We start from the raw sequence: 15,838 nt of genomic DNA, 5'->3' as shown, positions 1-15,838 counted from the left end.
GTTTGAATACTTTCACCTGCTTCCTGTTAGACCATCCAATTCCCTTCATTCACTGATCTGCATGCATTTTCTGTAAGTGACATATTCTTGAGATGTTCCTATAGGTGATAGTTTAATACACTGATTGCCTCCACTATTTCTCTAACATACTTCTTATACTTGCTATGATGTCCAAGCACAGCCCTGCTATCCTAACTCCAGCAGCCCTTATCTGAAAGAACCTGGGGAGTCTGTGGGAAAGATTTGAGATTGGAAGCAAATGCTAGATGCCCACATCCCCCAGGAATTTCTGTTTGGAGATGAGCAAGAGCCTTGGAGTGAAAGATTAATATTTTATCCACTGGTGGGCTGCTCATTTCCCTGCCTTCTATATTGTTCAGTCAGGAAGTCTTTTAATCTTAAATTCAGTGTGTGGCTATTTCAGAAGAGGAGCTGGGGGAGGAAAAACCCCTGTCCAGTTTAATTGAAATAAATGACTTTAAAATAATTATGGTCAGTGAGGTCCCTTCATCCCCCACTCCTTTATGGTCCCTTCTAAAGAAGGTGGATCCACCTACTCTTAGTGGTCAGTTCAGGGAAGCTGTAGTGGAGTTTGTTAACACCTCACAGACATTTCTGAGCTTTGGTGCATGAGTGCTCTGTCCTCCAACTTCATAACTTGACAAAAAAATCGTATTTCTATATTAGTTCAGGAAGGAATGCTGGCTTATTAAGTAGTGCTACAGGAAGGATGTAGAAGTGCCAATGACCCAATGTAGGATCTTGTAAAAGCTGTAGGGAAGACTATTTGCTCCTGAATTTTCTCAGTGAAACTGGACTACATGATGAGATTATTTTATATTCTAACTAAATTTCTAGTTTAATATAAACATAGAAAAGCTTCATGGGAAATTTTGGATGTTTGGCTATGAGCATGTCTGAAGAATGCATAATTTTCTTTCTTTGAAGAAACCTCCAGTTGTATTATGAGAATTTTGGGAAAAAAATGTTGGTACGTACCCTTAGACATGCATCAAAAAACCTTTTTACTTGAGCTATTTTATTTCCTTCCTTTGATGGCACCACTAAAATAGGAGATGAAATGTTGAGTTTCATTTTTGATCAACTAATATTTCAAGCTTAAAGCCTGGGCCTGAGTTTATGAATGTGTAAATGCATATGCCCTCTATGTAATTCTATGTTGAATCCTATGAAAGCAGCATTTTTATTAGATGTGTCATTAGTGTCTCATTGAAATGCACATACATTGCTGTGTGCCTGTGCAACACAGGAATGTGAAAGAAAATGAGGTACTAAATAAGACACTGTTATACCTGACTTACATTTTTTCACAATAGAAATTGTGACACCAATAACACAGAGAAGGGTGTGTTTATTTTAAAAAAAATTATTTGGTTTAAACTATTTAAGAAGCTCTCCTCCAAAAACCAGGTTTCTTTGTATCTTCTATCTTCTTAGCATATTGAGTAAGATGGTTGCCAGGACAGAGGTCACTGTGGCAATGCCACATTTTGATATTTTCACAGTCAAAAGTCAGTGAAGACTGAGGCAAAAAAGTTGTTGAGTACCCCAGCTTTCTCTTCATCTGCTGTCACCAGTTTGCCAATGTTGTTTATCAGGGGGCTTGTTTGACTTTCCCTTTCTGGTTAACATACAGGTAGAAGCCCTTCTTGTTATTATTGGTGTCCCTTGTGAGGTTAGGTTTCAGCTTTGCCGTAGCCTTCCTTACCCCATCCCTTCATCTCTGTACTTTTACCAGGTTATGTGTCCTTGTCTCCACTGTCTGTGCATTCATCTCCTTACCTTTAGTTCGACCAGCAGTTCCCTACTCTGTCTTAGCTACACCAGTCTCTTGTCTTCCTTGTCCAATGTCTTGCTCCTGGGGATTGCCAGGCTGCCTTCCTAGAGGAATTATTGCTTTCAGATATTTCCCTGGTGTTTCCCTGTGGCTTCTTTTAGGACTGCCCGGCTCATCTCCCTCAGACTGCCGGTATGGTCCAGGATGGCTGGCACAGTTCAGAGTCACTGCGAAGAGCTCTCCCTAGCACCCTGTCCCTCCATCTGTCTATTTTTATATCCTCTCACGTTTGCCAGGGACAAGCCTCACATTGCATCTCTACCCCCTCACATCTAGTGCAAAGCCTTGCCAGTGAGCCCCACTATTTCCTGAGCAAATACTCTCTTCCACCACTGAGAAGGGTGAATCCTGTCTGATGCCAGCATTCCTGGGGCTGTGTAGAGCCATTCCATTGCCAAAACCCCCAAAATTCTGATGATGACACCAGCCGTGGAGCCCCAGACTCAGTTTGCCCATTTCTTCCCAGGTTGCCGTCTTCAACTGTAACTAGAGAGCAGACCATAACCCCCACCCCAGATTGCCTCACCAAACGTCTGAAGGCCCTGAAGTCCTGTTTGATCACCCTTGGACCATGTAGGGGTCCATTTCCTCACCCCTTCGGTGGCAGAGCGGGACGAGCAGCAGTCTGAGGGCCGTGCCAGGCTGGAGGTGCCCCGGTGATGGCTGAGCCCCAGGCCTCAGGGCCGGTGCGCCCTGCCGTGGGCTAGGCCTGGTCAGCACCCTGGGCCCTTCCCAGGAGGGAATTGCCTGCAACTTTAACCAGTAAAGATGTACTCATCTTGATGAGGAGTGAGAGTTTTGCTTCCTCAATTGCCACCAATTTTAGCAGAAATTTGAGGCATTTAAGCTCCTGACACGTGAGACCTAGCAATGATGTACGCCAATAGAAGAACAGGTAATGTGATGATCTCAGATGTGAACAACTGCATAGATCCTAACATTGCAATTTCACTTGTAACGTTAATATCTTCAGTTGTTTAATTTTGAAGGTTATTAAAAAAATCAAGAATACACCTTTCTTTGCTCCTTGGCATCCTTTTACTGGGATAAGGCCTATTTTGAAACACTGGAGTGCTCCTTTGAGGGTTCTTGTACCTATGAGATTAGCTGTCAGCTAATATAGTGCATGCATATGAATGGATATCTATCATGGCTTTCACTGGGGCTGATTAAGTCTTCTTTGATATGATTTAACAAACATATGGATGAGGCTCTGTTTGGGGAAAAGCCTGTTCTGATAGCAGCTTGTTTTGAAAAAACATGAACAAATGAAGTAGGGATTGTTCTGCATTTATTGTAAACATGTCCTCTTCTCTTTTGCTCTATGATTGTCCTAAACTGTGGTGTAAACCATCTTTACAAATGCAAGAGTTTATGTAGCCCTTTAATTTTTCAAGCTTTAAGGTATAAACCTCTGCACATTGTTGAATTGCCAGTGTAGTTAATCCTTTCACTTTAGTAAAACTACCTGTTAAACTTCTGGAATTTTATGTAGCCCTTATTTTCAGAAATGGACTCTCCCAGGGAGCTTGTAGAAAAGTAAGCACTACTTTATCTTTTTGCAGTTGATGACAACATGATTTAAAGGTAAATGGCAGCACTTTTGTGAGAGTTCAGGTTCACAGAGACAGTGTTCCAAATAGAAATTAGGATTTATGACTTCTTACCATGTACTGAACTAACTAACTTAGTTTGCAAAGAGTAGGATATGATTTAACAAACATATGTGAACTAACTAAGTTAGTTAGTGCTGAACTAACCCCACTGTCTTGTAAAGAGTGGGATAGCTCCTAGATGGAGTATCTACAGTGTTCTTCCAATATCTAACTCCTGCTTAAAATCTCAGCAGTATTGACTGCAGCTGTGCTTTGTGCATTGGCTTTGTAAGACCATTTCTGTTACACATCAGTTGCTTAACTAGCTGCTTTAGCACAGTCTTCCTGTGAATTCATTTACATAACATAAAATACTTTAGGATCAACAGTTCTACATTCACTTAGGATAGCTATTACTAATAGAAGAAAATGAAAAACTGAAACAGTTCTCTTCTTTTTAGAGATAAGCAGGCTGAGCACAGTAATCCACTAAGCTCTTTAAGTGACAAAATATTTATAAGAACGTTTTGTGTTCTCTACTGTGAACTTCCCATCTTGTTCTTAAATTAGTACAACACATTCTCCTTAGAAGACAGAATCAAACAGGCCATGATTTTACTGTAAGGCTGTTACTAACACGTTGCCAGAAACATTATTTGAATAAGAAAAACTATTTTTACTAGCAGACAGAAAAAGGAAACTCACTAACACTGTTTTAATGGTACCAGCTCTTTGCTTCTGTCTTCTTGACTTCCTTGTGTTATATTAAAGGCAGGCACTGCTTGCCACTAAGAGGCTCACCCAGTTCTACACTGGATTATGCCAGTTGTGGTAAGGTGGATATCTGTTTAAAAAAATCGTAGCATTGTCACATGAACTCTGCTCTCTTCTTGCCATGTGAGCCTTGGATCCTGATGCTGAGTAATCTGAAGTGTGAAAAATCAGTCCTCAGCCTTGCAGATTTTGTGTTGGTTTACAATATACACAGTAGTTATGGGCTCTAACTAATTAAATGGTATGAATTTTATGGAATCTATGGAAGCTGTGCTACACTGAGTTACATCAGCTGAGCCACTTCTGTGAGTACTCAAATTTAGTTCACTAAGGAGATGCTGTGACTCAGGTTTAGGATACTTGTCTATGGAGAAAGGGTAGTTCTAACTGCTTCATGCAACCTCAATATTTTATGTTTCCTCTGCATACTTTTCTGGTGTTTCCTGTTGAAACTCACTGTATTTATTACAATAATACTTTCAGGAGACTTAGAGAATAAATATACTGAAATTCTACAAAAAATGTGACTTTTTTCTAATACTGTCACTCCTCTTCCTATTGTCACATAAAGTTCTTAATAGTCACATGAAATACATCTGGAGGTAAGAGAAAATATCCTTTTAAGTTTGATATTACTCCATCCTAGTTAATAAGTGTTGGGTACCATAAATACCTTTTGATGGTCAAACTGAACAGCTGTGCCACAGGGTGTTGCAAAACAAACAAAAAAGGAATCAACCACAAAGGCTTTTGCCCTGATCCTAGATCCTTTCTAATCTATTTGGTGTCTGGAACCTCTAAATCATATATGAAATGAAATATTAACTGTAAGTATAACTATAGATTTCTGTAGTTTATTGATTATCAAGTAAGCTGGAAGCTCTATCCTCCATGCAATGCTTCAGAGTTGTATTGCTTGCAGGAAAATACGACTCTAGTAAATGCCCAAGTCCTGAAATTATTCAGGATCATAAAATGGTTTCTGTTGGGAAAGAGTTGTGGCCCACCTCAGAATCAAGGTATAATCATGTTGTATGTTTAAATTTTAGAGAATGCAGTTACAATGCCACTCTGATGGGATGTTGTAAATCTCTCTGCTTTAATTTCTTAGTGAAACAGCACAGACACATTGTGAATAAGTTCAGAGAATGAACCTAAAGTAGCTGTATTTTAACTGTAATCTGATTTAGGTCTGATATGCGAAGAATTAATCTAGTTTCAAAGAAATAACAGGCCAGTGGCAGCTGCACCATGGTAAGATTACACAGGAATTTGGTTTAAAATGAATCCAGCATCTTCAAATCCCTTGTATCGGTGGATGCTGAGGAACCTGGCCTCAACTTGCTATTGGTAACACTAGCAACACAGGGTGGGGAAGTGTGATGATGGAACACCTGAAGTATTTGGAAGTGACTGAGCTTTGATTTACCTGCCTTGGTAGCTTGACACAGTGGTTGGGCTGTTAAGTCCAGCTGGAAGTCAGGACTGGTTAGCTCTGATGTATTGTAGAGGTCACCTGGGCTTTGCAGTGTCTCAGTCCCAAGGTGAGAGGTCCACGTTGTGCTTGGCGTGTAACTTTGACCTCAGACATCTCACATACTCTGACACATGATTTATACTAAACTTTGTGAAGTTTCCAGGCTTTAAGGACATTTTCATGAGTGATGCTTTTGTGAATCCAGATAAATTGTATGGGCCACTTTATGTTAGAGCCAGATAGCCCTGTGGTTTGCAAAGCATTTTCCATTTCTGTCAGTTCCAGGTCAGGTGATGATCAGTGTTCATTAGCAGTTCAATTTCTTAGTGCTATGAATACTGTTAGAATTATGATTTAAGTTTATAAATCATTGCCTGGGTCCTTCACCAAACACCACCATGTGTAATTTATATGCTAGCTGGTCAGAATTTCCATGTTCATTTTGCATAAATGGTTTTCTGCATATTTCTGAACTTTTTGCACATGTAACTGGCCTGTCCAGTTCTAGAGGTAATGGGTAAAGTTCTAGAGGTAATGGGCAAAGCAAACCCTTGAGGTGTCCATTGAGTAGAAATAGACAAAGAAGATACGGAACTTTCCAGATGAGAAGAATCATATCTATGTGAAGAACATGATTTATGTAAAAGTCTAGAAAATATTATTTAAGATTTTTTAAATGTAAATCAAGGTCATACCTTAAGAGCTTTGATTTTGAATAAGGTTTTTTGCTTTTTGTTTCAGCGGCTGTTCCCCCACCTGTTCCCCCAGCAGTGAGGGCTCGTGAGCCTGAGACCAAAACTATCAGGCATTACCCACCTTCAAAAATCGCCGTTTCCACCCAAACCTCTGTTGTTGCTGCCATGGAAGACACTTCTCAAAGCCGGCACGCAGTCATGGATTGGAGAGCAGTGGTGGCCATCTTTATTGTGGTGGTAGTTTACCTGGTGGTGGGAGGACTCGTCTTCCGTGCCCTGGAGCAGCCCTTTGAGAACAGGCAGAAGACCAGCATCGCGTCAGAGAAGGCTGTGTTTCTTCGGGAGCACCTTTGTGTCTCCGAGCCAGAGCTGGAGAAACTCATTCAGGTAGGCCATGTGAAGAAGATGGTACTTCTTGGAAGTTGGGAGAAACAGCTCAGTGGTTTATTGACCAGCTGAGTTGGTGGGGAGCAAAATTGTTCACAGAGACCTTGGAATGGGCAGTGTGAAGCAGGCTCTTTCCCAGTAATTTTAAGGTCTGAGAAGCAGAAACTATGTGTCCAAAAAGTTGTAAATATATATAACCATAGATTCATAGAATAAGCTTGGTTTGGAAGGAACCCATCAGGATCATGGAGTCCAAGTCCTGACCCTATGCAGGAGACTTGAGAGCATTATCCAAATGCTTCTTGGACTCTGTCAGGCTTGGGGCTGTGACCACTGCTCTGGATATCTTGATCCAGTGCCCAACCACTCTCTGTGTTAAAAGTTTTCTCCTGATATCTCTCCTGACTCAGATTCAGGTCATTTCCTTGAGTCCTGTCACTGCTCATGAGAATGAAGAAATTGGTACTTGTATTCACTAGAATTATGAAAGGTGTGCAAAGAAAAGCAGAACCTAATATCTGGAAAAAAATTTGAGAGAGGTGATAGATTTGCAAGACTTATGCCCTCATCTCTACAAATTTTCAAGTAGTCTTAAGTTCTTAATTCTTTCTTCAAAATTAAACACAGCAACCAGGAGGGCACATAGAACATGACAGGTGGGATTTTTGAAATAAATATTCAGCCAAGAATTCTGAACGTACAGGTTTACTGTTGTAATTTTTAAATAAATTAAGGAGGATGAAGTATACAAATCAAAAAATAACTGTCATTTAAAATCTTTGGAATTTTTAGTCTGATGTAGTATGAAAAGTTTTAGAATCAATTTTGAAGGAAACAATTATCGAATATGCAAGGATAAGTGGAAAATATATTAACATGCAAGAAAGGTCTGTCAGGGATAGATTTATCTATCTTTAATTGATTAAAACTCTAGACAAGGAAAGTAAAATGTATCTTACAAGACTTCAGTAGAGTTTCTTTTGGAATTCCACGTAGAAGCCTATCAGTTAGCCTGGATTTATGTAGTCCTGGAGAAAACAAAGATTAGATAAGAAATGCAACATACCTAAGGAATATATTCAAACTTCAGCCTCAGTATAGGTACATAGGTAGATCACTTCCAGGTTGACTGGTTCTTAAAGTCCTTTGTGGTATAGGTAGAAATATTGAAGGAATGGACTTTGAAAGTTGTTACTTTTGATTAAACCAGAAAAAAACTGCTGGCCTTGGTCCTTAGAAAATGCTGTTGTGGAAAAGTGAATAAATGTCAATTTATAATAAATGTCCTAATGTCATTTTTTTGATAGAAATGTCATTTTTTTGATAGAAATCTGCTTGGAAAAATAATTGCAGAGGGAGATAATAATTATTGGATTAGAATGATCTGTGAAGAGGAATTAATAGAGCTAGGCAAAAAAAGGACAAGAATTTTCTCTTCCTACCAAATTCCTATCCTTGATAACAAGTAGAGAAGATACATCTTTGACTGTCTCATCACTTGAGAGGGATATTACCCTTATCCTTGAAAAATATTTTTCTTCTTTCTACTTGGGATCTTACTGGAAAAATTACAGAAACATGAACAAATGAAGCAGATAAAAACCTTTCTTCATGGAGAAACCAGAAACAGTCTGTTTTGCTCTTCTCTCCTCACCAGCTGCACTGGCTTCCAGCTATCTTGTTGCTTATGTAAGTGGAATTGATGAAGTGTACTTCAGACTGAGATGCAAGTTGGTTTCACTCTCTTTGGGAATACAGGACTCAATTGTCCCAGTATCACCACAAATGCTGGGCTTCTGCTCTGGGATTTGCCTTCAGTCCCATGCAGATCGTGTCACCACACCATGTCTTTTTTCTTCCAGAAGGATTTTACTGTATTGATACCAAAGGGGCTGAGAGTAAAACACACATCTATGCAAGGATGGAGAGAAAACCAGAAAACTGTGATCAAAAATACATGTTTTTAAAAACAAATAATATCAAGTAGTTTTATTTACTTCAGTACTTTTGTCATTCTCTTCACTCCTACCTGTTTGCTTTAGCATTATTTGAACATCCAAAAGACAATTTCTGCCCTTTGAGGTATTTCAAATTATTGTCTTCCCTGAAATGGGTGGCATTTCAAAAGAAAAAGTACAATAGGTTGGTAGTCATTCAGTAAAGAAGATTGGACGTTCAATTTATAAACTACACTGAAAAAAATACTGTGTACTTTTGTACTGTACTTGTAGCTCCTCTGGAGAAGGAAAAAGAGATGGGGAAAGGAGCAAGTGTCAAACAGCTTTGGGTACTCTGATGACCTCTCACTCTCAACAATATTTCAACTATAGAAGTAGCTGAAACTACTAGTTTAAAATATCTTAAATATGTGAGGTTTGTTAGCAAAGTGTTTAGCACTCTGGAAATTAGCTTTTTTCCTACTCTGAGATAACCTGAGGATGCCTCTCTTCAGGTCATTGCTGGAAAACCAATCTGAAGTTTCAGATGGGAAACTTGTAAAATTTCGTGGTCTGTGTGAACTGGGAGAGTCTTGCCAGTAATAGTATCATTGTTTAAATTTTGTGTCAGTTTCCATCTAGCACGATAGTTCTGTGTGGGAGGACTTGTGGTGGTAGTAGTAAGGCATCCTTTTCTCATGCATGAGCTGAAATTGGTTGTTTAAATTCTGTTAACTGCAGGCTGCCGGCTGCTTTGTTTTGCTGCTCTCTTTTTGTCCTCCATCGCTGTATGCAAAATACAATGTATTAAAAGACAGCATTGGGATAGTTGGATATTTATAAATGAATGATGTCAGTGAAGATTTAAAGAAAAAATGAATTTTTTCTGGATGAGAAGGGAGTGTGAGAATCTCAAAGCTATCTAAGGCAACCGTATACTCCTTCACTTCAGGGGTTCGTGCTTGGCCCTGAAAGACTTGCTAAACTGTGTAAACTCAAGTGTAATTTAAGTGTAATTAGCTTGCTGACATTCACATACTCATGGGGAGGGCGGACAGCATTCTTTGGCAGAAGTAACCAGGGTAGCTGACAGTGTGTCATGGCCTATATAAACGGGCAACCTGTCTGTTGTGCTGATTTATGCTGTTCTGCATAAACCAACAAATGATCTCTGCTTTCACACCACCTGCAATATGCCAGCAAATGGTACAGAAACCCTTTCAAAGGGTTTGGTCTGAAACACATCCATTCCCTATATCCCTGATTCTTGAGGTATGGACATGTGCTGAGGAGCCCTGGCTTTCTGCCCACATGAAATGAAACTGGTCCAGCCTGGAGCTTGCTTGTGCTATAGTTTCACAATCAACTTAGCCTGGCATGTAGTAGCTCTACTTCTAAAAAAGGCTGTGCCATACTGATGTCTTTAGATGTAGCTGTCTCTGTTCTTGCCCATATACCTCTTCTCCCACTCCTTTCCCTTTTGTGAGGCAATGTGATGAATAACTAAAGGCTGGGAAGCAGATTAGCTAAAACTTGCCCAGGCTAAAAAAACAGTAGAGGAACATTTATGACCATGAAGTGAGTTGGAAATACAGGCAAAAAATGAGTGAGAAAAATGGAAGTGGAAGTAAGAATGTGGTAAATAAAGCATTGGTGGAAAGAGATTAATGAGGAGGAAAGTTTATCCTGCAGGCTAGGGAGAGAAGGTGTTAAATGGATGTTTAAAAGTCAGTGCTAAATCCATAAGAGAATGTGAGGTTTTAGAGAAGATTAAGAGATAACTCGTAGGCATGACCAGGTAAGAAGTGGGGCAATGGCAAAATAGAATGGCTAAACTTGCTTTGCACATGGACAGTATATGAAAAGGTGAAATAGAAAACCACCCTGACAATTCATAAATCATGGAAAAGAGAACTAATTAAAGAAATGCAATAAGAAAAGTCAAATCTGTGTTGATAGGTGGAAACTCCATTTTGAACATGCCAAAGAAACAGAGGATGCAAGAAGTAGCACTTTGCTTCACTTGTTGAGCCCAGCAATAAGTTCACTGAAACTGCCGAGGCTAAAGATTGGTGGCAATATTTAGGAGGAGGAGCAAATAACAGAAAGAGAAGTAGAAGGTCTGGCAGTAGTGTGAGCAGCTGATAACAGCAACATGAAGTGAGGCTGGACCAGAATGGGAGAAAAGCAAAGAGTTGGAAATTTTAGGAGGAAGAAAAAAAGAATCTTGGTTCCTCTGCAGTGGTTTTATCAAAATTAGACTTGGGAACATTTGAAAGGGAGAAAGGGAGACATTGCTGCTGCTGTTCAAGAGTGAGGTCTGAATTTCTCTGTGATGAAGAAGACCTTGTATGAGATCTAAAAGCAACTTGAAAATACCTGCTGAAGGGCATCTCAAAAGTCATCTTAGAGCAATTCAGGTGAGTATACTGGATGCTGATGAGAGATTTATTTCTGTACTTCATAGGCTGATGTGTTCAGCTCTGTCTTCCTTTGGACTGTGAGGCTGCAATGAACAGTGAATGTGTATGTCCCCATGATACAATATGGTGCATTTTTAGAAATTCCCAACAAACATTCAGGAGGCTGATACGTCTGCCTGGTTTGATTCAGTATTATGTGGGACACAGGACAGTGACCAGGAAGCAGTGTAGCTACCTCAGCTTCTATCCAGAATATACTTCATTCAAGCACTGTCTGGGAGCCTGTGTATCATGTTGTATTTGTGGACATGAGATCATGTGTAGTGTGGCAACTGGGAAGCTTGAGCTGATCACAAAGTTTATTTATGATGTTTCCATAGATACCTTATTTGTTAATTTCAAACAGGGTATATATAGGCCATATTTATTTCTTTTGTTTGCATAAAATATAAATTACTTAATCAATTACTGATTGCCTTGGAATTTAAATTCTTGGCTGACTAGCTTCAGTTGATTTCACAAACACTATTTGTATTTACCACCTTTCTAGCTGCTTCTAACATAACTGTCCCCAATGAGGAATTTTTCCTTTGGCAGTAGTGGCTACAAGAACAATATTTATGGAAGAATTTATGGTGTTGGTCCTTTACTTCCCAATTGCTTTGTATCTTTTGTCATTTGTTTATGCATTTTATCTTTCTTCTACCTTAATGGGTATTCAGTTCAGTCGTGTGTTCAACTTATGTGTACAGAAGAGGCTATTATACTATGAACAAATATTAAAAACTTAAATTGAGGCTGTTTCCACGGTCCTAGAAGTTTCCCTTTGGAGCCTATACCGACTGGCATAGGATACAGTAAGGCATGCATGATGCTGATTCTTTGTGTTTTCTTTGCAGCATGCTGTTGAGGCTGAGGACTCAGGAGTCAATCCCGTTGGAAATTTCTCTAACAAGAGCAGTCACTGGGACCTTGGAGGTGCCTTTTTCTTTGCTGGAACAGTCATCACTACCATAGGTATGTTTATTGTTTATTTTTTAAAAAGACACAGTCACACTGAGACATAGATAATGAAATAAATTTGAGGAAGGTAGGCAACAAGGAAATAAAGTAGCTGAAGTGTATTTCTCTGTTAGCAGAAGACATGACTCCAGCATGTGTCAAGGGCACTGAGTCTTTTAGTAGGTGTCAGAAGTTGTCTACATAATTAGGGTAGAGTGGAAATGCTGAGCTGAAAACAGGTAAAACTCATGCAGGCTTTATAACTGTTCTTGATATAGATTGAAGCAATCTACAAGCAATTGCTTTAGAACAAGCAATTCTTTTAATATCCTCCTCCTTTCCATAACTGGAAATATATTCTGATAACTACTACACACTTTTAAAAATTCTTACTTGCTTTCATACTAACAATTGAAAGGAATTACACAAATGATACATTGTATAAAAACCTCCCTTTTTTCTTTCTAGAATTCATGGCCTTGATTATGGACACATTTCTCTGTATTAAATGAAGAGTACACTGAACTGCTCCATTCACTTTTCTTGAACCACTTATTTTAACAAGATAATTATTCAGGCCCTTATCATCTCTCTCCCTATGCATTGTGTCCAATATATTTAGTATTAGATCTCTGAATGTTGGTCTTAGATATACTAAGGGTTTTAATCCCTCCTCTATAAGCCAGTTCCTCTTAAGAAGGATGTTCAACAAGCTTGGATTTCAGAAGATGGTCTGAAGGAAAAAGAAAATAAACCAACGGCATTGTTGATATAGTTAATCTGTAGACAATTATACAGTAGTTTTATAATTTTAAGCTTGATTTCAGTGCTGCCATAACAATCAGATCAAGAGATCTAATTATTTGGAAATCACTGGCAAATTGTTGATTTTTATTTGCATTTTCTATGAGTATTACTCTGCTTTCAATATTGTATAAATTGCTTCTCCACATTACAGCTGTGGTGCACACACTGGTGACTGTACAGACAAATAACTTGATAATCACATAACCCTTCAATAAAGTATGAGAATCTGACTAAATTCTGCAGGCTCTTAAAACAGGTAATACAATAACAACAAAAAGAATCCTGTGGCAGTTGAAGACTTGCTGTGGTGATCATCTCTAACAGTAGAGTTAGAGATGTCTTTGGCTCTGCCTTTGCTGTCAGAGTGAGGGGGAAAGAGTGATTGTATAGAGTGTTTCTCTATATTAACCTACATTACCACGTATTTTTGATGGTAGCATGAAACCAGAGGGTGGCAAGAAAGAAAAGATTTCTGATTCGTATGTAAGAAAACACCCTCCTTAATATTTGTTTGCTCAATAGACCCAAATGACAGGCTTTTAAATTACTCATTAAATAAATGCCATTATGTAGGCATAGTTCATGCAGGCATATTCATTGACATCTGCTATTTAAATAATTTTGAAAAGACCTTGTATTTTTGCCCATATTTATTGAAATTCTCCATGAATGAGATTTTTATAAATCTCATTCTGCATAAAATCTGTGTATTGTGTCAGGGCATGAACATGGTTTTGGTTTATGCACCAGAAGGCCTGTTAGGCCTCCTCTTAGGCAGAAACTCAGATTACCTGGTCAACCTCAGTCCAGTGGTCTATGGAGCCTGGACTTTCTTGGAATTTTAGGAGACATCTGGGATGATAGATGCAGTCTGAAAAGGACAGTAGGTTATGGGACATGCATTATTGTGTGTCAGCATAGTTCTTTCAGCATCCCATGACAGAGAGGTATATCTGGTGCCAGTGATGCCAATCCAGTAGGAATAGGACTTGACACTTTCATAGATTTCCTCCTCTCTGGATGCTTTATTGATGCCTTAAGATTTAGCTTTCATATTTTCCAGATTCTTTACTGCATTAGTATGTAACTCTGAACTTCATTTAAAGTGCTAGCAAGTTCCCTTCACAATTCAGTTAGGCAAAACAATCCTTTTCCATCCTGAGAACCAAGGACACCCTTGCAGCTTCAGGCCCAAAAAATATAAACAACAGTGAATTAAGGAGAGCAATTTGGAAAGATAGGACTTCATAACCTGAAGCTGTAATTGGACAATTAACCCCAGTATTAAATGGACCAAAACTTATAAAAGTGTGAAAACTCCTGACTCAGGGTCCATCTTGGGTGTAGCCATGGCCAGGCTCTTGTACTGCCCAAGGTGTATCCTTTGAAGGCCTTTTAATAAATACTTTATTCCTTTGACATGGTCTAGCCTCTGTTCTAGGTAGCCTCTCAAGGCATCATTATTGCATCAGTGGTTTGTGATTATATGGTAATTTTTAAGTAATTATGTATAGTGAAAATCAAAATCTCTATGACATTTCAATTAAAATAGCTGATCTTAAATTAAAAAGGTGCAAATATGACTGTCACAATTCTTGGGGTTTTTTCTCTTTAACATTTTAACAGAAATACCATGTCTACTGGAGTCATAATGCTTTATTGAAAAGAGTTCAAGGGCAGATTTGCGTGGTGTGGGTACAGTTTGGAGGCTGCAGTGTAATTAGTCAGTGTGATGAGGGGCTGAGGAAAGTACGAGCTAACCACTGAAAATGAGCCTTGTTCACTGAAAATGAGCCTTGTCAGGTGAATCACACTCCTGTCAGGAAGCCAGTGGCACAGGCCAAGGGGAGCAACAGCATGCAGGCACCAGGCCAACATGGAGGGATTTTTGTGCTGTGGCAACAGCTAGGTTAATTAAGCAAACAGCAATTTTAGAGATACAGAATCTATAGAAAATATGGGTAGCTAAGGCTTCAAGAAAAATGGAATAACAGAGGGTGGTTTACCCAGGAAATGACATCATGCCATTGAAAGTCTATGGATAGGAATTATAGATGAAACAAAAATATGCCTGCAGGAAGACTAGTTTTTTAAAACGGATTAGTTTGTTTTCTAAAAAGCCATGTATAAGTTCTGAGAGTCTGACAATTGTTTTTCTCCTCAGGGTATGGGAAGATTGCCCCAAGAACTGTTGGTGGCAAGGTTTTCTGCATCTTGTATGCCCTATTTGGGATTCCGCTGTTTGGCTTCTTGCTAGCTGGGATTGGAGACCAGCTTGGAACCATCTTTGGGAAGAGTATTGCAAAGGTGGAAACGGTTTTCAGAGTAAGTTCACTGACATTTTTTTGCTTGTGTTGTATAGCCTGGTCTTAATTTTGTTGCTATTACCTGCAGCATATTTTTTACATGTTGGACACATGTAAAATGTGTCTTAATTTTGTTGCTATTACCTGCAGCATTTTTTACATGTTGGACACCATGAAACATGTTGAGATGTTAGTTAACATCTGTAAGGATCTGTGGAGAGAAACAGACTTCTCTAGATGATGATGCAGGGGGTATAGGTCAGACTCTGAATCTCCTTATTGAGGGTGTTGCTGGAGAATGTATCTCCTAAGTTAGTTTCCTGACAAGGAATTGTTGTAAAACAGTCTTCAAAACACTGCAAGAGCTTTAGATATATACATCTATTCACTGAAAATGGAAAGAAGGTAATTGTTCACTCAAGGAACAGGGATGTGGTCCTGATTGTGTTACTGATACAGCCAAAAAGAAAAGCAGGAAAGCAGGAAAGCAGGGTTGCTGTTGTGAATGTAAACCTGGGAAGAGAGATGGTTGAGTGATGTGCCTTCACTGCAGGGCAACAGATGTGTTGGTGTAGAT

At 39.1% G+C, this 15,838-nt stretch overlaps 1 protein-coding gene across 1 annotated transcript in view; it reads left to right on the top strand.

The window, feature by feature from the left end:
* KCNK10 (potassium two pore domain channel subfamily K member 10) overlaps positions 1-15,838 on the top strand; it is a 52,185-nt gene that overhangs the window by 17,334 nt on the left and 19,013 nt on the right. The window contains exons 3-5 of the mRNA XM_059474787.1: positions 6,446-6,786; positions 12,046-12,163; positions 15,120-15,280. Of these exons, the coding sequence (XP_059330770.1) occupies positions 6,446-6,786; positions 12,046-12,163; positions 15,120-15,280 (620 nt within the window). The remainder of the gene's footprint in view (positions 1-6,445; positions 6,787-12,045; positions 12,164-15,119; positions 15,281-15,838) is intronic.

Source organism: Ammospiza nelsoni, chromosome 6 (genome assembly GCF_027579445.1).
Source record: "Ammospiza nelsoni isolate bAmmNel1 chromosome 6, bAmmNel1.pri, whole genome shotgun sequence".
NCBI lineage: Eukaryota > Metazoa > Chordata > Aves > Passeriformes > Passerellidae > Ammospiza > Ammospiza nelsoni.
This window is presented reverse-complemented; position numbering and strand designations above follow the sequence as displayed.